The 27022-nt window shown below is 40.6% G+C and overlaps 1 protein-coding gene across 2 annotated transcripts in view; it reads left to right on the forward strand.

Annotated features, from left to right (window-relative positions):
• Positions 1 to 11135: 11135 nt before the first annotated feature.
• Positions 11136 to 27022, forward strand: part of SRFBP1 (serum response factor binding protein 1) — a 29092-nt gene continuing 13205 nt past the window's right edge. For both annotated transcript variants that reach the window (XM_040967580.1, XM_040967651.1), the window contains exons 1-3: positions 11136 to 11222; positions 15622 to 15710; positions 16300 to 16372. In XM_040967580.1, the coding sequence (XP_040823514.1) occupies positions 11187 to 11222; positions 15622 to 15710; positions 16300 to 16372 (198 nt within the window). In that variant the 5' untranslated portion in view covers positions 11136 to 11186. The remainder of the gene's footprint in view (positions 11223 to 15621; positions 15711 to 16299; positions 16373 to 27022) is intronic.

Genomic DNA, 27022 nt, shown 5'->3' on the forward strand with positions numbered 1-27022 from the left:
ATAAAAAGAGAGCTGTTCAATTGAGGAAAACGCTTACCGAACAAAATCACACTCCTGAAACAATATATTAACTGTTTTTTACCTTTAACATTTCCTAAATGTTACTGTTGATTATAAGAAGAGTGTAGTATGGAAAGTAAAAATTAACACATGTAGGAATAAAAGATTAAAGGAATTAATATCACTCCAGATACCTCTGAAATTGCTTATTTGTACATTACTTCCTAGTTTACGATAGTAATGCGCTCTGGTTGTAAAATATTTAAGCACAATGGAACACTGCAGTTAAAGTTTCCTACCATCTAAGACCAAAGTAAGAAACCAAGTGAAATTTCTAGAAGCATATAGACATGCTTGTTGGCTTTATGTTTCTGAATGCTTCATTCACTCATAGGTAGGCATGTATAAACATTTAATAATGTTGCGTTTCTTTTGACAAAACATTAAATCATTTTTATAAATATTGCATAATTTTAATCTTATTCCTTATAATTTTCTTGTTTCTAATCCTTCAGAATTTACAGACAAGTAACTTTAAAATCTGAATTTATAATATATATGTAAGTTAAAATGAAATTTCTAAAACAATAATATTTTAAAGTTACATTTAGATCATTACAGTTCCTTAAGATGTTTTGAATATTAAATAATTATACATCTACCAAGAACACTGACCATTTGAACATGCTGTCATCAATAATGCAGCAAAGAAGTTTTAACTTTATGCATCTGAAAACCTACTGAATGCTGCTCATTTATTCAGCACTTCAAGATTCCCCGATTCTCCCTGAAAACAGTTACATTGTGCAGGATATTACAACTGAAATGAAGACCCTGGCGTGTTGGATCTTCTTTTAAGAGAAGAAATAATTAAGAGGAGATAAAATTACAGTTAACTTAAAAAGCTAAATTGAAAGGTCCCACTTACCTGAGTCCTTCAGATATTCATTTAATCAACACATGCTTTTAATGGGAGCAGTTTCATGCTTACTGAGAAAACGTAATTAAGAAACACAATGATGAACCCAGAGATGGCACTAAAGGAAGCCCTGTGCACCTTGAGTCTCTTAACCCACAGAATTTAAGTATTTCACTTGATGTTTTTCAAGCACATTTAGGAACAATTTGGTGAGCCCGTGCAGCAACACCAGATGTGCCCGCCAGCTGATTATGAGGCAGATGGTTTTATGATCACACTTGAGCTGCAGGGGCGTTACGGCTTTATACGGGCTTCATATTAATGCCACGGGCTTCTGCTGTGGAATCCCAGCACAGCACCTCACACGTTCGCCTTCCCTTGCGTCTGTTGGAGGACACAGATAGATCCTCTTGGCAGAAGGAACACATCATGCAATTACAGTATTGGAAGAAAGGCATATTGTACAGCCCTAATTTTCTTATTAAAATGATCGTTTCAGTGTTATATAGATTGCAGACAAGCAGGGCAATTAACACAGACATGCAAAGGCCTTGATCAGTTCGTTAAATATCTCATCCATGTAACGTAACGAAGGTCGTTACACACTGTGTCCCTTAGTAACTTTCACTAAGCTCCAAAGTGCAACACAATCTGGAGGTAATTCTGTACTAAGATAGTCTAACTGTGATTATTCTTGACACTAAGTGAGTGAAAATGTTAAGGTAGACCCTGAGCCTAACCGAAAATAAATGTGCTCACAGCTACAGGCACGGCCTTCTCAAGAAGCAACTAAGCATTATGCTTTTGCTCAGGAGGTAAATTACAATTTTTTTACTTCCTAAGGACACAGTGCAACTTAAAGAGAGAAGCATTTCAGAAGAAGTCTGCCTTAACTTTACACTCAGAAGAAGTGTCTAGACTGCTCGGCACTACCCCCAGCCTGACGTCAGCAAGTAATCTAATTTCATTTGAGTGATTCAGTGAGAATAATTCAATGATTTCAACTGACCAGATTGGCACTTCTTTCATTATTTCAGTTTCCATTTGTTTACCAGCTACTAATGCCCACAGGCTGGCCTCTGTAGGCACAAATGTAAGCAAATCAATATGTATGCCCTCAAGTGGATCACAGTGCACTGGCAAAGTACACATTCAAATAACGTATTAAATATGTATTTGAGCATGTATATATGCATACATATATTACAAAAAGAATGGCATATCCCATATGTGCTTGTACCGTTCAATAATTCATTGTAACTATTATCCTATTATACAAATAACTATATTAGACAAAATTGTCATTATAAATATTGTAAACAAATGTTAAACACTAGTTGATAAATTTCATTCTAAAATATTAAGGAAGACATTTTCTCAGAAGGCAGTTGAGGACGGCCCAGGGCCTTAGGGCCCTGCACTCATGTGGAGATTGGGGAGTGGTGAGGGAGAAGCAGCAGGGGCGCAGGGTGGCTACTGGTTCCTGCCTTCGGAACAGCACAGCTCCAGCCATTGCAGTCACCTGGGGAGTGGATCAGGGGACAGAGGGTCTTCCTCTCTGTCTCTCCTCCTCTGTGTATTTCTGACTTATCAATAAAAATTAAATAAATCTTTTTTAAAAAGGGTATACATGCAAAAGATAGGTAGATACACAATGTTGTAAAGCAAAACAATAAAACATTAGTGACAGAACCCACATGGCAGACATACCTGTACTTCACCAAATTTTTATCAACCTTTCTACAGTGGTTTTAAAAAAAGCAACATGCCTGAGAGCGACCTGCTGTTTGAGAGAAACAGCAGAAAAGCCAAGGTACTAAGTAACCATGGCAGAAATCTAGATTATTTATTTCAATCTGCATGATTATCAAAATCATCTAATTTTATACTTGTTGTACTGGATAAAGAAGTTATGAGCAGCACTTAGATATTCAAGAAATGAGAAAAGTGGACTTGGATGTTAGCAGAAACAAGGACAGCCAAACAAAGCCCAAGAGGCAGAAATGTCAATGTTTGGGGCTTTGTGGAAGTAAGAAGGGGAAATGCTATAGATAATGAAAAAGAGAAACAAAAAGGCAATTACTCTAGTTCCAGACTCAGCAGTCCAAACAAAAAACAACTCTTCCTTAAGTAAACTTAACATTCACACAGCTCCTTCATTGCACAAGCTTTGTATGCAGAGCTGTGCATTTTTCAAAGTTTCAATGTTGAATCAATAAGAAAGCACTAAAGCCAGTCCCAACAAGGCAAGTATCATAGTTTCCCTGATTTGTGGCAACGAATACACAAAGCCTAACAAGAAATGCAAAGAAGTTGACATGCTGAGACTATTATTGTTGGCTTCTGTCTGCACTCTTGTGGAACAGTGGTTTTTCTACGTATTACTTGTTGAAATATTTTCTTAGTGGAGTGCTACGCTTGTGACTATAAAGTAAATTGATATCACAAAACTTAAAAAGTAAGCAAAGAAGGATGGGAAAGGTGGCGAAAAGGGTAAGGTATGTTTCAGCATTACATTCTTAAATTAAATGTATGGTTTCCTGTACCTAATGTAACAAGAACTTGTGATGTAATTCATTAATCAACCTTCCACAAGAGGTTGATTGTTTATAACCACGTGAGAGAGTCACTGTCCCTTCTACCACTGCTCTTGGTACTGCCCACAGACAACGCAGGCTGAATCCTCCCTGTGCCTACACTAGGGCTTCAGGATACATGAATTGACCTACAACAACAAGTTGGAGCACCGTCCCCCATTCAACCTCCTCCAGGAAGTCTGACTGTCAAGCTGGTCTCACTACCCTGCCAGTGTACACTTTCACTGCAGCAGCAGGCTTGGCGAGAGAATCACTAAGTCCCTGCTCTGTAGGCCCACAGCGTTGCAGCAATGTCTGCATATTGTTTTGTCTTCTCTCCTACTGAATGCAGAACAAGGCACTGCAAAACCACTTCTCAGAGACATTCACTGCAGTAACTCAGCCATATTTGAACTGATTTCAAATAATGTTTCCCACACTTAGCTTGAAGTTATTCTAAGAAGTGCTAAAATAATCTTAAGACTTTCTTGGGCTGAGTGGAAAATAATTAAGAGAAACAAATCATATATATGAAGAAATGCATTCTTTATAAATTGCTTTAGCTCAATAATTATTGAACAATTAGTAAATAGTGAAGTGAATTGGTAATAACATCCTTGTGGTCACAAATTATTCATGTAATACACACAGCCATTATAAAACCACTATCCGGGATTTTACATCTAGAGTCTCAAACGGCCCCTGAGTACTTCCATGACCTTTGGCCTTTTGTTACTCAGAAGGCATGAACCCCCCATTTGTACCAAGTCTACACTGCGTTCTCATTTAATCATCACAACCTTGCTATGAGATATATTAGCAGTGCCAGTTTTATAAACACGCACACACACACAAAAAAAATCTTGGCAAAGAGCCCACATAATTTGCCCAAAGGCACATATTAAGGTGCAGAATTAAACTTTAATATCAGAGCCTGGCTCCAATACCAAAGCTCTTAGCCAAACACTAAGTGGGTAACATCATTTCCGTCACCTCAGATTTTGTAAAGCTCATTTGGATGTGTTTAAACTTTAAGACACAAACTCCTAAAAAAAATATGTAGAGGTATAAAACAACAAATCCAATCAATACACTCAAAATGCAGATGAAATCTAGGGAAATATAATAGAGAATTTATTACATGAAAATATTAGCTAGTGGCTTACCAATTACTACCTCCTATACAACAGTTGGCTACACTAATACATTGTACAAAACAACAATGAATCTTAAATAAATTCATTAGTACTTCACTTAGAGGATATCTGATTGCTTAGTGATTCAAAATCAAAATTTGAAACATTAAAGAGTTTGTCTAGAGCACTAAAGAAATACAAGACATGAACGGCCATCTATATTCCTCCTGCCTCAGAACGGGCTACCACAGGACATCCACTTCAACCTTTGCAACTTCAACGGCAACGTGAAGTTTGGAGAACAACACTGCCACCAGGTGGTGGAGGCACGGAAGTGCAGAGCCAGAAAACTAGACGGCCGCAGTTCTGGGCTGCGCAAGTTCCACTCGTGTTGCAATCCTTTGTGAGCTGTGAAGATTGCAAGTGACATGTTCCAAAAAAAAACTGATTATAAATAATACTTCTGGTTTGATCCACTCATTCAAGCAAAAGAAATGCAATGTAGAGCTACGACCACCCTGTCCTTAAAGCCCATGACTTCCTAATAGCCAAGGCAGAACCGAGTCATACGTGAAAGAATGCGTTAAAGGGGGAAAATGATTCAACCAATCAAGATGTGAAAGGCAGATGAAGACGTCCGCAACCACTCTTACCACCGACACTTGCAGAAAAACCACCTGGCGACTGGTACTGTCATGCAACAGGTAAAGCTACTGCGCGAGGGCACCAGCCTGCCACGCGAGGGCACCCGTGCCGCCGCTGCCCAAGACACCAGCCTGCCAGAGGACACCCGTGCCGCCGCTGCCCAAGACACCAGCCTCCCATGTGGGCACCTGTTCCTGTCCCAGCTGCTCCATATCCCGTCCAGCTCCCTGCTAATGGCCTGCTAGAAGCAGCAGAAGACAACCCAGCATTTGGGCCGCTGTCACCCCTGCCGGCCTCCCTGATGAAGTTCCTGGCTCCTAGCTTCAGTCCTGCCCAGACCTGGTGTTGTGGCCCGTTGGGGAGTGAACCAGCAGACAGATCTCTCTCTCTCTCTCTCTCTCTCGCTGTCTCTCTGATTTTCATATAAGTCAATCAAAAATTTTTAAAAATCTTCCTGAATTTGATTAAATGATTCATCATAAAAAAACACAAATCTTATTTCAAGTAGCAAAATGTTAAAGTAACTTTCATCAAAAACAGAAGGTAGAAATATTCACAAATATTGTTAATAAAAGTTCATTTTGGCAGTTCTAGAACGCATAATAATATATCAGAATACAATATCATAGATACTGAAAGGAGAGGTAATTACCTTTCTGGGGAAAATTCCTCCTCTTTAAAAAAAAATATACGTGGAGGGGTTGGTGTTGTGGCACAGCCAGTTAAGCCTCTGCCTGCAGCTTTTGCATCCCATGTGGACTCCAGCTCGAGTCCCAGCTACTCCACTTCTAATCCAGCTACCTGGAAATGGCCTAGGGAAAGTAGGGGAAGATGGTGCCAAGTCCTTGGGACCCTGCACCCACAGGAGAAACCCAGGAAAGAGTATATACTCTTTTTGTATTGTTGCTTGGCATAATAGTTTTGGTGTACATAAAGCCATACAGTTCTGTGTGTGTGTGTGTGTGTATAGCACAATCATTTGCTTTTGTATGGAATTTCTCTAATTTTGATTTGCTTCTGAACTTTGGCTACACAAGAAAAGCTGCGTTGAACACTGGGGTGAATGCCTTTGTGTAGATACGGCCTTGCACTTCTCCGCTGATCTGTGAGACATGTGATCTATGGCTGGTGGATATATTACTCAAGAAACTTACAAATTCTTTCCAAGGCAGTTGTACCATTCATTGTTCCCACCGGGACCGTTTGAGCTAGCTCTTGGCATGACTTTACCCATACTTAGACATTCCAACAGATACGTTACAGAATTGCCTTGTGGTTTTACCATTTTATTCCCGGATGACAGGATATGCTGAACACACTTCCATGTTGTTACTTGCTTTTCATATATCAATGTAAGGCAACATCTGCTCAAACATTTCATATAATTTTTGATGCACTGGTTATTTACAATTGAATTTGAAGGGTTTTTTTTTTTTTTGCTTGTTTGTTTTAAACACTCTAGACTTCAGTTAGTCACAAGCTGCAAAATTAACTCTCCGAGTGGATTTTCTCCCGTGCCCTAACAGTGTCTTTTGAAGAGTGCAAGCTTTATCGTTGATTCAGTCCAATGATATATATTTTTATATTTTTTTAAATAAATGTTTATATATATATCCTGCTTTGGGTTATATATTTTAGAAATCATCTGCTTAGACTGAGATCTCGAAGTTTAGCACCTCTGCCGTCATCTGGAAGTTTTACTTTTTACAGTTGAACGTATGAACCATTGCATAGGTTTTGCACCTGCTGTGAGGTCTGAGACAAGCTGGGGACTTTAGCCACTAGTGGTTTGCTGCTTTCCATGTGGACACCCAATGGTTATCCATAATTTATTGCAAACATTATTTTTCCTCAAATGAGTAGTCTTCAAAAATTTTTAAAACATTTCTTCATATACATGTGCATAAAGAAATATATACACATAGATTTATTTCTATTCCATTTTGATTTTTAAATGTCTTTTTATTTTTAAATGTCTTTGAACTGAAATCTATAAATGTATTAATACCATTTGTTAAATGTTAAAAATTATAGAAATGGTAGTGATCAACCATTTTAGGTGAGGAATAAATTGTTTTCTTTTATTCTTTTATTCTTTTCTTTTATTCTTTTATTCTTTTATTGTGGTCATGGAAGGCTTTTTGAAGTGAATGTTACAAATTTAATATGTCAACCCCCGTAGATTCCTGTGTGGAAGCCCCATTGTCAACAGCCATATGGAGATGAGACTCCGGAGAAGTATTACTGTGAAATGAAGTCATGATGGGGACGTGGAGTAAACAGGGCTGGTACTCGTCCAAGGAGCACACTGCGGAGCTTCTCTCCCCCGCGAGCCCTGCGGAAATGCAAGCAGGGGATGCAGCCACAGGAAGGCAAACCACCTGGAAGAGGAGGACTCCCCAGACACTAACTCTGAGGACACCTCATCTTAGAGGGCTGTCCAGCAGAACCAAGACTCGATGCTGGTGTGCAAACCACCGGTCACTGACATCCTGCCGTCAGTAGGCCAGCGCCAAGGGCCCGGAGAAACTCTGGAGAGCAAAGCCTCAAAGCCTGAGCCCCTACTGAACGTGCTTGTGGGTCTCTCGCTCCCCTAAGTGGAGCCGTCCACCAAAGGCAAAAGGGCTCCAGCCAGCTGTATTTGACAGGAGCTTGTTTCCTCTTTGGCTCCATGGATGTGGCAGCATTGAACACATCCAGGTCAGCCCTGGGGAAACGTGATTTGGCACATTTCTTTCTACAGAGACTTACGTTCTCATTAAGACAAAGAAGCTGTAACCAGGGGGTGTGCCTGACTTAGCCAAAGCAAGAGAGTACACTCACTTTTTTTAAAAAGATTTATTTTTATTGGAAAGTCAGATACACAGAGAGGAGAGACAGATATTTGTCTGCTGGTTCACTCCACAAGTGACTGCAATGGCCAGAGCTGAGCCAATCTGAAGCCAGGAGCCTTTCCCAGGTCTCCTATACAGGTGCATGGTCCCAAGGCTTTGGGCCGTCCTTGACTGCTTTCCCAGGCCACAAGCAGGGAGTTGGATGGAAAGTGGGCTGCCAGGATTAGAACTGGAGCCCATATGGGATCCCAGTGTGTTCAAGGAAAGGACTTTAGCCACTAGGCTACTGTGCCTGGCCCGAGTATACTCACTTTGTAGACCAAAAAATAAAAGTGGCTTTTTTAGATTATAGCATGAAAACAGCAGCCAAGGTAGGGAGGTTGGGACACGTTCACTTTGAGGTGATTTGCTGGGAATAGATGATTTCACATTAATACTGTGAAATAAGAAGATATTAAACTAATATAAAAACAAGAGCATCTGATTTTATTGAGAATTGCTACTGCAAAAGAACTGACAGTACACAAAGAACAAATTGGATCTGTTGGGGCCAGAGCAATGGCTTCACTGGCTAATCCCCCATTGATAAGCATCAGCATCCCATATGGGTGCAGGCTCATGTCTTGGCTGTTCCACTTCCCATCTAGCTCCCTGCTAATGACCTGGGAAAACTGCAGAAGAGGGTCCAAAGCCTTGGGATCCTACACTCACATGGAAGACCCAAAAGAAGCTCCTGGTTCCCACCTTTGGATCGGCTCAGCTCTGGCCACTGAGGCCATATGGGGAGTGAAACAGTGGATGGAAGATTCTTCTCTCTCTCTCTTTCTCTTATTCTCTACCTTTTCAATTGACTTGCCTTTTCAATAAAAAATGAAGTAAATCCTTACAAAAACGCATTGGACTTGTTCACATTTGTTGAGGGATATGGAGAGAATTACTACAAAGAGATAGCAGGAATTAAAAAAAAAATAGCAAAAAAAGTAGATTTGGCAGGGCAAGTCCACACCACAAAGGAAAGGCGATGCTGCTAAAGGAAAAAGGTGCTCGCTTAGATAACAGAAAGGCTAAAGAGGAAAAGGCTTTAAGGAGACGACGATTTTTCAGAGTGACTGAATGAGCTGTTCGTTTAAAGCGGGAGAGACAGAGCGAGCAGCTCGCATCACTTACTCATCAGGGCTCACTGTGCGAATGCTCACGACAGCAGGCGTTGGTCCAGACCAAAGCCAGGAGCCACGAACTCTGTCCCGGTCTCCCATGTGGGCAAGAACCCGTCTGCCTAGGTCACCATTTGACACCTCCCAGGAGCCAGAGCAGGGAGCTAGGCCACAAGCAGTGGCAGGATTCAGTCCCAAGAACTCCACTAAGGGTTAGGGTACACCAAGCACTGGCTAACTCCATGTACCACAATGGCCACGCCAACATATTTTCTGAAGCATAAGGGGTCATAGTAACAGCTTTTCTTCAACAACCTAAGATGTATTTTCACTAAAGCTCTGCATTTGTTTTTCGTTGATTTTCATTTTGGAAACTCTATATTTGTACTGATTATACTTGTTTTTTAAAGGTCTACACTGACTTTAATTCTTACCTTTGAATTTAGATGCAGAATTGCTGCTACCCAGCAGGAGGTGACACCAACACGCCAGGAGCTCGGCTTTAAGGAGGGCAAGTAGACACAGAGATGATTACATTCTCATGTATAAGCTAGTAATGGCAAACAAAAAAAAAAATGCCCAGTTACTTCATTTGTGCCTAAATCCCATATTAAACTACAGTAATATAAGTCTGAGTGTATTAAGAGCAGCTGTATGATAAGTTGGACAAATGGTCTACCCTGGGCCCGTTTCGGACAGATACAGAGATGTGGATAGTGGTTAAAAGTTCCTTGGCTAATCTTAAAATTAGTATTTGTGAATCTGAATTTTGAGAAGTGAGGTGTGACGGTTGCGCACGTCCTTCATAGAAGCACCATTTTAAATCTCGGCTGCTCCAGCTCTGATCCAGCTCCCCAGGAAACCAGCAGCAGCCTGAGCAAGTGCGTTGGCCCCTGTCCGCCAGGTGGGAGACTGGGGTGGGCTCTCCTGGCTTCAGCTGCTATGGCCACCCGGAGAGTGAACCGGCAGAAGGAAGATGCTTGTGTATGTCTGTCCCTCTTGGTCTGCCACTCCACCTGCCAGATAAACCAACCTTGAAAGTCTTTCCCTCTCTTTGTAACCCTGCCTTTATAAATCTTAAAATACACACCACCGCTACCTACATACACATGTAAAACACAGAGGAAGAAAATAAATAAATAAAATTGTTCTCCCGTTTTTTGAAGCAGAGTCCTGCGGCAGTGCTGGGCCACCCCGGCAATGCACTTTCCAAATCCATAGGTACAAACAAAGTCTGCATTTGGGCCCTGACTCACTTAAACTGCCTGGCTCAGCACTCGACTAATTTTAACGAGATTCTGGGGTGTGAACTGCCACTACCTGATCTAATTCACACACACTCCCCGTATCTCCTCTGCCTGCCTCGCTGCCAAACACCCATCGTCAACGGTGGTCGCAAACGGGCACTCTGCCTCAGTACCCAGCCTTGCTCATTACTCAAATCTAAACTTTCCCACTGTGCAGGAAAAAAATGTCCAGGCCTCAGCTAGAAAGGGAAGCTGTCACACAAACAGGAAGGGTCCGATAAGGCGTTTATCAGAGGCACAAAAACCTTCCCCAAAGCAGGTACGGGGAGAAAAAAACCCTGTCAGTGAGGTATCTGACCCTGTCACAAGCTCTTTTACCTCCACTGGCCCTAGAATGCCGCACTCCGGTCACAAAGGAACGTAACGAAGTCAATATGTGGAAAACCTAAACATTCAACCTTCCCGCCCGTGCCTGGTTTCCATAGGAACCGCCGGTTCCGGCGCGTCACACTCTGCGCCGGAAGAAGCGCTCTTCCTGTTTCCGGCCCAGCGTCGGCGCAAGTTTTGGGCCGCCAGGGCCGCCGTTCGGGAGCCGGGGAGGGGCGTGGTGGCGCAGCCGTAGTCGGCGGCCGGGCTCACGTGCGGGCGGCCGGCGATCCTCTTCCTCGGGGTACCATGGTTCATCCGGAGACTCTGAACCTCAATAACGAGGTGAGCGACGCCCGTGGGGATGGCGGGCTGAGGCAGGTGGGATGGCGGCGGGCCGGGGTCCCCGGACGCCAGCAGCCAGCAGCCCTCCCCGTGAGGGACACGAGGTCCCGCATCTCCCGTTCTCGAATTTAAGTCCCTGTCCAGTTGCAGACTGGCCTTGGCAGTGTGGACTCCGGCCCCATCCTTCCCCTGCGCTGGCTTCAAAGTATGTGCATGTGGAATGAGTAATATGTCCTTGGTGTCTTAGCCTGGCTGCTAAGTGGTTCTCACAGATACTATTTCAGAGATCTTACAACTGCCGGAAAGTGTGTGTGAATTCGTTTGCTGTGCTTGTCTCGGGGTCCCTAGTGCGGTGGGCTCTGTCAGACTCGCAGCAAGTTCGTAAATCTGATGTTGCTTTGAGTGGTTTACGAGTTAGATATCCGTGCTTCGTTTTCACTGTGAAAGGCTTTTCATGATGGCTTGATGGTAACTTAATTTTATAAAGTTAATTTCCCAGATTGAATTTTGTGAAAATAGAAACCTGCCTGCAGACGCACTCATATTGTGTCAGCATTTGATGTTTTCTGCCCTTAATGATTGTGTTATTAAAAGAAAGAGAGAGAAAGAAAAACTCACTACGGAGAGTCTGGCTAATTTATAAGATTATTCTTGACAAAAGTCTTAAAACATGTATGTTCTTAGGAAGTAAAAGCTTTCCTTTTTGCTTCATCTGTGAGCTGTTTATGGAATGTTTTAGCTCCCTCAGTGCCTCAAGCGAGTTTTGAAAAACAGTATTTATTCTAGCATCTTTACTCACTTCTGGTGTGGTACCCTGTCTACACTACTGGGCAGATGACTGCATTAACCAGCATTCAAATGAAAGGCAGTGTCTCCGAAATGCTCGCTTTTCCCTTCCCTCTCCATTTAGAGTTGGAGAAGGGAGGATGCATAGGTTGAAGCCACAATGCCATTGCCTCCAGGGAATAAGACATGTGCAAAAGTAGCCCATCTCCCTAGAGACGTCTGATTTCTTTGAACAGCAACAGTGTATAAGGTCAGAATTAGACAGTTGAAGCCGTCTGAAGACATTCCTTATTTGCATTGGCGAGCTAAAGGCCTTTGGATAATGCTGACATGATTTGATTCTTTGGTAGCGTATCATTGCCGATCAGGCTCTTGAAAAATTGTGCTCAGGATCCAGCTGTTGATGCACAGTTTAAAGCGGGCTCAGGAGGCCTGCGCCCCAGGCTGGAGCACTTCCTGTCCTGCCTATGGTCCAGCTTCCTGCTGACACACACCTTGGGAGACAGGGGGGAGGCTCCTGTGCCTGGCCCCTGGGCACCCCCTGACTGTTGCTGGGCTGGGTGGACAGTGAACCCTCCCGTGGACCGGTTCTCTCTCTCCTAACCTTTCAAAGAAAGTGGAGGTAAACTTCTGCCAAAGAATTTCTCGACTGTTTCTGAGATAGCACTGTAGTTTGCTCTCCGTTTGTCCATGGTATTCTCTCCGTGTTTTTAACATGTAAGCAAGCCACACTCTGAAAGTATCAGATGGAAACTGCAGAAGTGAGCAGTTCATAACTTCTGAACTGCACAGGTTCTAAGCAGGGTGGCGAAGTATTGTCCATGTCATCCTGGTGTCCATTGCATCCAGTGACCCACTGTGAACAGTTGCTAACTGCCCTTACTGTTTGATGGTGGTGTTCCTTCATGTTCAGGGAGCCCTGATTTTACATATAGTGGCTTCTGAAGGCAAACTTTTTTTCGAATACGTAATTGTAACTGTTCCTTTTTATTATCCATGTTGTGTTACTCTCTTACTGTGCCCAGTTTGTAAATTGGACTTTTTCATAGGCATGAGTGTTTTGTGTACAGGAAAACAACACTCGGCACACAGGATTTGGTGCTATTCTGTCGTAGGCATTCATTGAGATTCTTAGAACATATAACCCCTGAACAACTGAGACTGCACAGTACTTCTAAAAAAATATTTTCCCAAGCCCAAAGGACAGATGAAGCAGATGAAGCAGATGAAGCAGTCTTCTGTCCACTGCTTCATTCCCCAGGTGCCCCCTACAGCCAGGTGTGGGCCGGGCTGAAGCTGGGACCTCAGAATGCCCAGGTTTGCCGCACGAGTGACAGAGCCAAGCAATTGGACCTTCATCCACTACCTCCCAGCACTGGAGAAGCTGGGATTCTGACAGCAGTGCAGATGGGCTGCGGGCAGCCCAGACAGTAGCCTCAGTTCCTGCAGCACGGTGCCGACCCCTAAGCAGTTTTTATCTGAAACAGTAAATCAGGGTTCTTCCACAAAGGAAAGTTGCTTGTTGAACTGTTAGGAAGTTTGGCTAGGTGGCAGCATTGACTCAATAATGGTTAAATCGTGTCATTTTTTTTTAATTGTTGCTAATCAGAAATAAATAAAACATGTAATGTAATAAATTACCATTCACGTGGCTGGTTGAGTTCTCTCTGGATAGTTAATTTTGTTAACGATGATGTAATAAATGTTCCTGTACTTCCTTTGTTTAGCAAATAGATCTTGCCCTTGTTAATGCTCCATCCCCTCCACCTTCTTGTCCACATCGGAAGCTGCTACTTTTCCGATGTGTATATCAGTATACATAGCATTGCGTTGTATGTTAATCATTTATATGTACTGTCACATAAGTATTCTGCAGGCTACTTTTTTCACCAGATATTTTCTGGTTATATGCATAATGTATGCAGATCTCCTGTGCCTTGATTCAAAGGTCCCACTTGCCACATACACACACGTATCTAGTATTTTATCGCTTATGCAGCGTTCTGTATAGATGCTATAATAAATGTGTGATTCTCTGTATTGTTAGAGGTGTGTCTCCTGGCTAAATTCCTGAAAATAAGAGTTTTGTTAGATTTTGCCAAATTTTTCTCCAAAGGGGGCATAGCAATTTGCATTTCTGTCTAGGTATCAATGAGTGCTAAGATTTGCTCTCAACCTGAGCCGGATCTGCTGTTTTAATATGTACATTCTCCAGGTGCGTAGATGAGTGATGAATACCTGGAAGTTTGAATGTATTCCTGAGATAGATTTACTGGTGTTTTTCTTGCAAATTTTTGTCTGTGTATTAATTCAAGTATGTAAAAAAAATACAGGTCAACAGATGTTAAAAAGCTTCCATGAAAGACAGAACATTCCTGACCAGAGGAGAGACAAACATAAACGCTCTGTATAATGTTAACAATGATGAGGATTAAAAGAAGACCAATATGTGGATTTCTTTCAATAGCTAGAAGCCACTGAAGAAAATTAAGGAAATATAAGGCATCGTATTTTTGTGTTGGAAATTTTGTTGGCTGTATTGTGGATAAATATTTGCAGAGATTCAAGACTCAGTGTGGAGAAATCAGTTAACCGAAGTTCAGCTAAGATAGGGGCTGGGGGAGAAACAGAAAAATGTGACAATTTTAAGATAATTAGGAGATAAAAATAAGATTTAGCTCAAGGTCCATCAGATGGAAATGAGGAATATGAGGAATATGGGTTCAAGCATGAATTTGGGGTTATTTTGCACACTCACAAGAAACACAAAATTGGAACTAAATTTTGTAGTTCCTGAAATGGGGAGGGTAAGAAGGATGTCCCAGAAGTGATTATAAATGTGTGACTCTGAACCATGATATACAAAGCATCAATTCAGTGATGATGTGAATACTGTACTACTATTGTAGCTGGTAATTCTTTATGACTAGATATGTCCATGTTTGGGCCTATATATCTATTTTGTATTCATAGGAGTTACTCATTTATTATTAAGTAATAATTTAATAAGATAATTTAAATGAGATAATAAATTGTCTAATGGGATCATTTAAAGTGTGTGTGTGTGTGTGTGTGTGTGTGTGTGTGTGTGTGTGTGTGTGTATGTGCAACCACACGTGCTCCAGCTATTCTGATGTTTATCATATTTCTTTTAAAATTATGCTGGCCATTACTAGAATTGAGTGCAAGGTGCTTTGTATCAATGAAATGATTTTCACGTATTTTCTTTTGCTAATTTAAACACTTATTCAGCAAATTATCTTTCTATCATTAAAGGCTTTACTGTCAACTGCATAAATTAAAAGCTGAATCAGACACGCTATCACCTCAGGGACTTTCTTGTGTCAGAGCCCAGAGAGACACACATGGCATCAGGGTGCCAGTTACAGCACGTGGGATTTTCTCAAAGCTGGGGCCCTCTCCCAAGTCCTCTGACATTTTCACACTGCTGATTTATTCCTTCACTGTTTATGGAAGAAATTTTCTCAAACCATGAATATAGTTAAACACAAATTGGGTTAAAATGGTAGTCTAAATCTATAACAATCACACTATCATTATGAAATTTTTTGTTCCTCACTAAAGTGCATTTCTAATTTTGGTTTTATTAAAGGTTGTGAAGATGAGAAAAGAAGTGAAGAGAATCCGAGTGTTGGTTATCCGGAAGCTTGTCAGAAGTGTCACTAGGCTGAAGTCAAAAAAGTTAGTCCTTTCAAGTAATGATTCTGTGACTAAGAAAATGTCAGAAAAACTAAGAAATTGATTGAGTTGTTTCTGTTTTTTATATTATAAGTTATTTTTAAATATTGATATACTTTTAAAAATCCAGTAACATCTCAAAACATTAAGATATATGGTTCTTTTTCTCATTGAATTGCTAAGTAATTTGAAGTCTTCAGTACCTTTTGGAAGTATTCAGATTGTTGCCCATGTAATGGTTTGTTAAAGATAATATTTTTGTACTGTTGAAATCAGTAGTGTTAGTTGAAAAATTTTTCTAGATAGTTCTTATTATTTCAATGTGAATGTTAGAAAGTCTTTGTATGTTTTGTTTCTGATTAATTTCCTGTTACTTCAGAAACATTTGAGAAGATGCTGCTCTTCAGTCAGTTGAGTTGGTTTTGGAAATTTTGGAACTATAGGTGTGGTTGCCCAGGATAGTAGAGGGTATTGGGGGTTTCCTGTTTTGACATTGATTGTTATTTTCTAAATGAAGTGAAAAACTTCAGTACAGCTTGAGTCTAAAGTTAATCCTATGCCAAATTGTGGTATTGGAATGGATTTTTTGCAGGGGTGCTGAAGATGCACTGCTAAAAAACCAGCGACGGGCCCAGCGATTGCTTGAAGAAATCCATGCCATGAAGGTAAGGGTTCCTGCGGGCGTTTTTCTGAAAGAGAGAGAGAGAGAGAGTTTGTGAGATAGCTGCTTCCTTGATTATTCCTCAGAGTTGCCCAAGACTTACTTGTATGTGTCTGCTCGGTGAAGAATGTAGCAAGCACACTTAAAAAATTGTAATATGTTTATACTTGCTCTTTTCTGTGTTTTTTTAACTGACCTTCTTAAAGTGCTAGACTAATTTGGGTCAAAATTCTGCCAAACTAAACTCCTCTATGTTTAATAATTCCTCATGCCTAAAGTTTTTATTTTTACTGTAACTTTAGGCACGAAGTCTAAATTAAGAGTTAAGATGTTCATGTTATTTGGGAATGTGGATGGGTGATATTGGTGGCTGACATCATGCTTTGCCTATTGCCAGCTCAATAAATTTTTATGTGGTGGTGTCAGCATTTTATTCAGTTCTGTAGTAACTTAAAATAAAATAAAATTAGTGTTGAACCAACCAGATCCATGTTTTTTTTTTTTTCAGCAAGACTCTGCACTAACATAATTTTTAGTTCTTCTCACTGCTGTACTTGGTGGAAACTTTCATTTACCAAATGACATGCCATTAAATGTCTGGAAGACTGTTTCATTACAGAACTTAAAACAACATTTGGTACCAGCAATTAACTTAAATACAGGGCTATTTTGCATGTATATTTTACTATTATATTTTTGTATAACTTCCAAGTTTTCAGTTAGATAAAAGAGCAGCAGAATTCTCTAACAGTATTTTAATTGAGCTGGATTATCTGAAATTCTCACCTTTCCTTCCTTTTCAAGTGAGGGTAAAGTGATTGACAGGATAAAGTTATCCCAGTTAACTTGAATAAAAACAGATTTAGAAAATAATTCTTTTTTGCCAGGTGTCTTTTATGTTAGTGTCTTGGGTATGTCTCCCTTCCCCTGATAGAACTGCAAAGTTCATGGAATCTATTGGATGCATCTTTTGTATTCCCCAAGTTATAATTCCCTTTTTATCCAGCCATTCACGAAAGTAAAGGCTTCTGTATTGGATTCCTACAAAAGCTTTTGCTTTTGTGTGTTAGAGTGCTTTTTCCCCATGATGTTTCTGCGAGAAATCAATCTTTAGAGACTTGCTTGGGTGACAGCACTAGGACGGGCAGTTAGGATTTCTTTTTTTGTGTTAACTGAGATCCATACTAAAGTTACATTGTATAAAATCACCTAAATTTTTCTAATTTTTGTCTAAATAGTCCTTTAAAATATACATATATACATATATATTTGAATTTTTTTGAATAGATAGTCTTTTTTTGTAGTAATAGATTATTCAGTGACTTTGAGCTACTGTGAAATTGTAGTTTTATTTTAGCAATGGAAAGAATACAGTATATCTAATAAACTTTTGTGCAGTGTATGAAGAGTTTAAGAACAAAAGGATGGAGCGTGCACTGGCATTGGGTTAGGCCAACACCTGCAGCCATTTGGGGATTGAATGAGCCAGTGGAAGATCTGTCTGCTTTATGTCTTGTAACTCCGCTTTTCAAGTAAAATAATAAATCTTTTTGAAAAGGTACTCATTATTAATAGTTCCCTTTTGTAATTCTCTATAATGAATCTGATTTAGTTAACAAGGAACATCCTGTTTGAGCTACATGTAGGTTCTGTTTTCTGCTAATGAGAAAAGGCAAGTTGCATTCAGTGATTGCAGTTCAGAAGTTTATGTATAAAATTACTATATTTCTTCCTAGTTTCTCTTTGCTTTTACCTGTGATTGTAGAAGGTCACTGGCTCAAAAAAACCAGAATTTATAGCCGGAATATGCCTTCATTTTATGAAAGATACAGTATTTGTGTTCCTTGAATTTATGCCAGTGGAGATAGTACAGGTTGGCTAGTGTGATGTCACCATTTTGTAATGTCACTTTAAACCTGAATTCAGTTTAAATGTAAAAACCAGAATAAAAATAGAACTGGAAAAATACTATATGCTTTACTTTCTTAAATGTCACATTACTTTATTGATGGGTTGTTTTTTCTTTCTTTTTTCAAGATTTGTTTTCTCTGAAAGGAGTAAATGGGTATAGCATTGTCTTAAAGGTTATATGCAATTCTCTAGGTAAATGTACATGGGAGTATCAAAGAGATAGTTACTGAAGAGTATACTCACGGTCTTTTTAATTAAATTTCGGGAAAAACCTCTACTTATTTTTTCCAGAATTTTTCCTTTGGGTCATATACCACTGGATTTTTATATTCCCACTCATGACATACAGTCCTATACTTGCTGTCTGTGATGATAGGGTATTTTGTTGCAAGATGACATGAAGAAAGTCTGAGATATTTTTAGAAATGAAAGTTTGTTTTTCTTGGCCAAGAAACAAAAATGACCTGATCTTTAAGATACTATAAAATTATGGGTTCTAATTTTACAAACTCAAATTTAATGCTGTTTTTAATGGTTTTCATATTTGTAACTTTGATGCTAATATAAATGAAGATTTCTGATAGTTTTTTCTTTGAAAGCTAAGTAGTTTTCAGTATATACAGATTTGTACATTATTTAGTTTGAGAAGGATTATAGAAGCATACACTGAAATTACTCAAAATGTGCAAGAAATCCTTCCCTCCATAGAAGAGAATAATTAGCTTTTACAAGTTCTGTGTTTTCTTCACATACACATGAGTTAGGAATCATCCCTGTCTTTATTGTAAAGGTTCTTTTTGTGTGTGAGATTTTTTTGTTTTTGTTTTTATTTGAAAGATAGGTTTATATAGAGAAAGACAGACAGAAAACTCTCCCGTCAGCTGGTTCGCTCGCCAAGTGACAACAGCAGCCGGAGCTGAGCTGATGTAAGGCCAGGAGCCTCCCCGAGGTCTTCCACGTGGATACAGGGTCCCAATGACTTCTGCCATCCTCAGCTGCTTTCTCGGGCCAAAAGCAAGTAGAGCAACCAGGACACAAACCAGCATCCATATGGGGTGCCGGCGCTTGTAGGTGGAGGATCAGCCAGTTGAGCCATTGCACTGGTCTCAAGATTTCATTGTTTTTCTTCCCCACTGCACAGATCTGTGTGGATAGGGGATAATCCACCTCCCTTCTTTCCCCCTCCCCACCCTACTGCCGCTTCTCTTTTCTATACTTATCTCCAAATCTCATTACAATTGTGTAGTCATTCATCTCGCCCTTAAAGGCTTAACTTTCTGATATTTAAATGTATCATGACACTTCTAGTGTAGGTAAAGAAACAGAACAAAGCAATGCAATGCAAGAACTATTCATCCCATCTTACCCAGTAAGAAACTGAGACAAGTTAAGCAGCTTGCCCAAGGTCATGTGGTTATGCTATAGACTCCTGAAGTGCACGTGAAGCTGGTGCTGTTGGGCGTGTTACTGTCCTGCTTCAATAAGAGAACTCTTGAAATTCATCTTCACTCTTCCTGAAGAAAGGGGCTTTGTGTATTTCTCACTCCTTCTGTCTTCTAGTTGCATTTCCTCTCCAGGGCCTTTAATGGGGCTTTTTTGTTGTGACTGTTGACGTGTGCCCCAGTCTAAGGGCAATAAAAGTATTTTATTTTAAAAGCTGGTTTATTGAGAGAAGAAGAAACAGAAATCTTAGTCTCCAACCTCACTCCCCAAGTGGCCGCAACGGTCGGAGCTGAGCTTGTCTGAAGCCAAGGAGCTTATTGCGGGGCTCCCACTCGGTGCAGGGTCCAAGGACTTGTGCCATCCTCTGCTGCTTTCCCAGTCCATAAGCAGGGAGCTGGGTCAGAAGTGGAGTGGTCAGGACTACAGCTGGCACCATGTGGGATGCCAGTGCTACAGGCAGCCTGTTCAGCCACTGCATTGGTCCCCATAGCGAGGTCCCAAGGCTGAGCCTTTTAACATAATGGATTGTTGACTCAGTCCATGTCCCAACACTTACCACTGTGTACGCAGTGAATACTGCCTGCCTAGCTGGTTAGGAAACTTAGTGTAAATTTTCTTACTTCTATTTACCTGTGGACACTGCGGATCCTGTTCTGAGTCTAGAGGTAAATGGAATACTACTAAACTGTTACTAAGAAGATTCTGTGAGCAGAAAATTTAATTTTTTATTGTTTTAGTATTAACTGTCAGGAACAGAGGTACACAAAGGGTCTGCACTTTGGAGTCACCCTACCAGTGCCCTAACATCTGACTTCGTTTTACCAGGCAGAAATCCCCTTGCTTCTAAAGCAGTGCAGATGCCTTGTTTTACTAACCATCTGTGTTCAACTTGTGACCTCTAAGGAGGATAAACAGGAAATCTAAGTGGCATTTTTGAAGATCAGTGTATAAAACTTCTCACACTCATGTAACAGCATTTAAAAACAGATCATCATCCTGAAATGCCAGCATGATGCGTGGAACGTTAAATCTGTTTGTAATAGATCATAGGTCTTGCTCTAGAACCTTTAATAGTACTGCATTTTTAATGGATAGGTATCATGAGTTTCATTTTTGAAAGTGTGTGGAGGGCCCAGCGCTGTAGCACAGCAACTGAAGTCCTCGCCTTGCATGTGCCGGAATCCCATATGGGCACTGGTTCTAATCCAGCAGTGTCACTTCCCATCCAGCTCCCTGCTTGTGGCCTGGGAAATCTGTTGAAGATGGCCCAAAGCCTTAGGACCTTGTCCCCACGTGGGAGACCTAGAGGAGGCTCCAGACTCCTGGCTTCGGATCGGCAAAGCTCCAGCTGTTGCTGCCACTTGGGGAGTGAATCAACGGACGGGAGATCTTTCTCTCAGTCTCTCCTTCTCTTTGTATACATGCCTTTCCACTAAAAAATAAAAATATTTTAAGTATGTGGAAAAATTAAAATGTAAATTTATATGGCTTTCAAAATTTCTTGCATTAAAATAAACTGAACTCTTAAGTTATTTTTTCTACATACTTTTGCAAGTACTCTTATAAAAGTAGTATCCATTCTGTTTTCTGATTATTTGATTATATTTTAAAAAGAGGACATGTTAAAAGCCTTAGCTAGTTGGCAGTGATGATGAAAATGCTATTACTATTTACTGAGTCACACCTAATTTTGGAATAAAAACTGATTCTGGAATCAGTTCATGTAGGAATCAATTCATGAAAAGCTACGAGTGTGTAAACAAGACTGAGGAGCAGGAAGTGAGAAAACAGCATCACAGGAGCTTCTTGCTCGTGTTTTCCGTTTGATTTTGGTTTGATTTTTTTGTGTGTATGTTGTAATTCTGGTAATTTGAACCTTCAACCTTGGCAGGATATTTCCTAATAACTGTGAAAGTATCCAAAGCACTTTTCAGCTATTAATTCAAAAATTTTGGACAACGAATGCTACTATCATAATTCCAGTTAAATAATGTGGTGTTTGAGAAAAGACATAAATATTCCAGCATATTTTGTTGGCAACACCGTGGGAGCCAAAGGCCCTCGAGAAAGCAGCAGTAAGATAAGTGAATAACTGGTCTTGCAAAATGAGTTGTCCTTTTATTTTTAAGCTGAATATTTCTCATTTGAGGATTCAGTGGAAACAAATTGTTTTCAAACATTTATTTTCATTTAATTGAGCACATATCACATTGTTGTATTTCTGTTTATAGAAAACATGAGTCTTTTCTATTTCTGTGTGTTGGAATAATTGTTAGTGTTTTGGCTTCTCAAAAAGTTAATATTTTGTGTTCAGAGAAATTTAACTACATTTTCTTTTTTTTTTCTTGAATATAAAGAATTTATTCTCTTTATCTACCTGTCAAACAACTTGTATAAACTGTGTAGCCTGCTAAGAAATCAAAATAATCCCAAGGATATTGCTATCTAAATATTGCCTCTTGGTATTTTATGGTAAAATTATATGTTTCAGTTTTATTCTCCCCTTTTTCTCTATAAAGACGAACTAAGCTCTTAATTACTTATATCAGTTTTATATATGGGTCAGTTAGGGAAGCAAAGCCTTAATTTTTCATTTCTGTTGAGTTTCATATATTAAATTTACAGCCTACAGGTTTCAGTGTAATTAATAGTTTTTCTTTTACTCATCACAGTCTAAGGTAACATCCCATTTGTTGATGATTATATACATTTTTGTTACTAATAAAATTTGTCGCCTTATAGGCAAGAATAAAAAGATCATCAATTTCCAGAACAAACTGTAACAAATTGTGTCTTGTATACTTAGGTTTATTTGATACATTTTAATTTAAAATCTGCAGGCGTAGGTTAATACTTTTCTATTTTTGTTCCCGATTAATATATCCTTCTGTCCAAACAAGCGTCTGAGCCATTCTGTGCTGTGTACCACCATAACCGTGTCGAGAAGGGATCGGTTCGTTTAATTCCTTCTGTGATTTCAGGAAGACTTCAAAGAATGGGGAGCTCAGAATTGAGTTAGAGTTGGAAGAATACATGATTCTGTTTAAGGACAAGTATCGGAGGTAACTGGAGCACAGCAGAAACTAAGCTACAGGTGAACTGCACGCCATGATAGGGAGCTGCACTAGTACTGTGCTTCTGTTATACTGAAGTTACTGCTTTGTGTCTCACCCTTTCAAGATTGGATGTTGCCTCATCTCAATGCATATTACAGTAATTATGATGTAATATAGAGAATCAGCATGTATCTCCCCATTGAATTAAAGGTATAACTAGAATATAGAGTGAATGAAGAGTAAGCAATTGAAGTCATGGCTACCATAGGTTAAATTGCATTTCAGAGCCATTTAGAAAGCTACCAGTAGTAAGCGCACACTCTGTAAGCTGCGGTTTGGGTGTCAGATGTGCTCCCAGAGGGTCATGTTGGTATACACTGTTCACTGTGCTGTGGTTGGGTCTGAGCTCTGCCCCAGAGGTTCATGTTGGTATACACTGTTCACTGTGCTGTGGTTGGGTCTGAGCTCTGCCCCAGAGGTTCATGTTGGTGGTGTGGTCCCCGGGATGGGGCTGTTGGCAGTGGTGGAAGCCTCAGCAGGTGTTTAGTGGCAGTTCTTGACATCAGGGCGACTGGCCCTTGCAGCCCTTCTCCTTTTCCTAAAGAGTTGCTATAAAGCCCAAGCATGCACTCACTCACACTATTTGCGGCTGCTCCTGGTTTTTTTTCTCTGTGCACTCACCCCACCGCCATTATCCACCACTCTAATCGAAAACCAAATGACTGGAGCCACCCATCTCAGATTTGATTCTGCAGAACTGTGAGCCGTGCCTTTTCCTTATACACTTTATCGTTTCACATACTTCATTAAGGTAACAAAAAGCTGAACAATATCTGCTGTGACTTAATCCTCAAAGCACAGAAGTCGTCTGTGTAGATCTTCAGACTGATGTAGTTGCTCGATCCTTTTCTCTGCCTGCCCCTGAACGTGACAGAAACAAGTAATGCTACGTTGGAAGAAAGTTTAGATGTTTTTCTTTGGCAGAAAAAATGTTTATTCTTGTTTTAATCTCTTGACTTAAACTATCTAAAAATGTTTTTGCCTTGAGACATAGGATTGGTAGAGTGAAGAGAAAGTTATGGAGATTTATTTGACTAAATTATTTGCTGAGTTTATGTTTAATGCCCATTTTTAAGTGCATGAAAATTCCTGGACTGTTGAATTATTCAGGCATTTCTTTAGTTTTTGCTTAAAGAGTGATTATTTTCATAAATCAGTGAAAATACAATTACAAATGCATTCATGTTTCTAGCATAGGAAGATTCAACTTTTGACATGAAACTCAACTTGGAACTAAAGTGAGACAGTACTATTTGTAGACATTCAGTAATTCTTTATCTGGCTGCCAGCAAAAACCTGGCACCAGTAAAATATTCTAGTAGTAAACTGACTTTGGTTTATTATATCTCTTCTGCTCAAAAACCACATTGGCTGGCTGCTTGCTGCTCTCCAGGTCGGGGTCATTCCCCAGGGGGTCTGAGCGTCCATCAGCTGATGCCTTGTGATGCTGGGCACCCCAGCTGCCATCCCCACGGCTGTCCCCGCTGCTTCTCCAACGCCACACCCCTCCAAGGCCCCTGTGTATCTGCGAGGTTCTGTTCTGCTAGTTGGTTTTGATAACAAGGCAGCATTTACCACCACCTCAAACTTTTCTTGTAAAACCAGAGAGAAACAATGCCATAGTTTTAACCAGCAGTTTTGTTATACACAATGCGGGGAATACATACACATGAAGTCACACCTGGGGGATTTATCTTACGAGTGGGAGGTTTTGAGCATTGTGAAAATGCTTCCCCGGTAATTTGGAAATCATCTGATTACTCCAACCATTATGAACTGCACCAAACAAATTATACCCCTTGCTTCATCTCTCTTCACACAAAACTTGGTTATTTTCACTAGCCTTTGTGTTACTGTGTCAGTTTTTTTAAATACTTATTTGTATTCGAAAGGCAGATTTTTACAGCGAGGATAGGCAGAGGAGAGGTTTTCATCTGGTGATTGCCTCCCCTAAGTGAGTGCAACAGCCAGAGCTGCGCTGATCTGAAGTTGGGAGCCAGGAGCTTCTCCCTCACCTCCCATGAGGGTCAAGGCACCCTCGGCCTTAGGCCATCCACCACTGCTTTCCCAGGCCCAAAGCAGAGAGCTAGACTGGAAGTGGAGCATCTGGGACATGAAAAGGCACCTATTTGGGACAAATGCTTACAAGCAGAGTATCAGCGTGATACTTGCCACACTTCCCCAAGTTTTTGTTACTTTCTGCATAAGGCCCAGTGCCCTACACTTAGAATACTGTTAGTCACATGGCTCAAATATAAATCAGCGTATCGGGTAAATGGGTTTTTATAGAACCTGTAGCAAGTGCCATTGGTTTACTCATAACAAAATAAAGCTAGCAGGGTTGTTAATGAAGTTTCTCATTGCATATTTGCTGTCCGCTCATGTTTCATTTTATGTTTAAGGATCTGAATTTTGAAACAGCTATTAAGATCAGGATATGAAACTACCACTTGGGACTCCTGCATCCTGTTTTGGGGTGCCTGGGATAAAGTCCTTCCTCCTCCACTTCCAGGCTAACTTCTTGCTATCACACTCAGGAGAGAGCAAATGAAGTTCTACCCTGATATCTACAGGGTAGAGCCAGGTGGAATTCCTGGCTGCTGGCTGTGGCCTGGCCCAGCCCCAGCTATTAAGGTCATTGGGGGAGTAAGCAATGTATGGAAATTCCTTTTTCCTCTTTTTCACCCCTCTTCCCACTCTGCCCCCAGCTTTACCCACCAGCTGCCATGTGTATAAACACAATGAGATGTTACTCAGTCATAAAGAATCGATGAAGTCCTGGAACAAGTATAGTTACAGCAAGTTAAGCTGCCTCTTGGGACAGCAACATTGCCATATCAGGGCTTAACACTGGCTAGTTGAGGCATTTGGAGAGTGAACCAGTGACTTAAAGGTGGATGTCTTTCAGTCACTCTGTCTTTCAAGTAAGTGAACAAACCTTTTTTTTTTTTTTAAAGCTGTCACTTGCCACAACAAGTGTGGAGCTGGAAGCAGTATGTTAAGTAAAATAAGCTATGCACAGAAAGACAAGTACAATACATTCTCATAAGAGCTTACAGTTGATGATATAGGGCACAGCGCAGTGGTCTAGCAGCTAGGGTCCTTGCCTTGAACGTGCCGGGATCCCATATGGGTGCCAGTTCTAATCCCAGCAGCTCCACTTCCCATCCAGCTCCCTGCTTGTGGCCTGGGAAAGCAGTCAAGGATGGCCCAAAGCCTTGGGACCCTACACCCTTGTGGGAGACCTGGAAGAGGCTCCTGGCTCCTGGCTTCTGATAGACTCATCTCCAGCCGTTGCTGCTGCTTGAGGAGTGAGTCATTGGATGGAAGAGCTTGCTCTCTGTCTCTCCTCCTCTTTGTGTATCTGACTTTGCAATAAAAATAAATAAATCTTTAAAAAAAAAAAAAGCTGATATTGCAGAATAGAAGTAGAGAAGAATTGTCAGTAAATTCCTAGTACCAAAATACTGTTGCTAGGAATTTGCTCCAGCATTTTATACCTTGGTGTGGTAACCGTCATCCACAGCAACAAAGCATGTGTTTCATCATTAGAAGAGTTTCAAGGTCCTGAATATGCTCAGTGTCTACACAGATGTTTCATGTAACCTGATTTGGTCACTACACATGGTTCACATACACTGGCATTCTTCTGTATCCCCTAAGTGTGTACACCTGTGTATGTCTATTTTCTCATGAGATGATGAGTGTTGGGCTAACTGTTGACACTGCTCGGTGTCAGCATCTGTGAAGTGTCTCAGGTATATACCTGCCTTGCAAGCTGGCTTAGCCTGTCCGTCAGCTACAGAGCCTGCTTGGGAAGTTCCTGCTAAAACGCTCTGCACCCTAGATTTACCTACTTTGTGACTCAGAATATCTAATATATTTTGGGTTACATTTTTTGCTTATTTTATTTGAAAGGCTGATTCGGGGGGAAAGATACGTCCCATCTTGCTGATTTACACCTCAAATGCCCAAACTCGGTGCAGCTCTCCCACTTGATTGCACAGTGTACATTAGAGGCAAACTGATCAACGGTTTGGGTGTTTCCACGTGGTAACTTAACCGGCTATATCACAGGGGCCACCCCAGGATTTTGTTCTTTTTGTAGGGCTGAATAATACTCCGTTGTGTTTATGTACCAATTTCTTTTTATCCTTTCATCTATCCTTGGGTACCTCAGTTTT

This window comes from Ochotona curzoniae, unplaced genomic scaffold (assembly GCF_017591425.1).
Source record: "Ochotona curzoniae isolate NIBS_2020 unplaced genomic scaffold, NIBS_Ocur_1.0 contig_1, whole genome shotgun sequence".
In the NCBI taxonomy this organism is placed as follows: Eukaryota; Metazoa; Chordata; class Mammalia; order Lagomorpha; family Ochotonidae; genus Ochotona; species Ochotona curzoniae.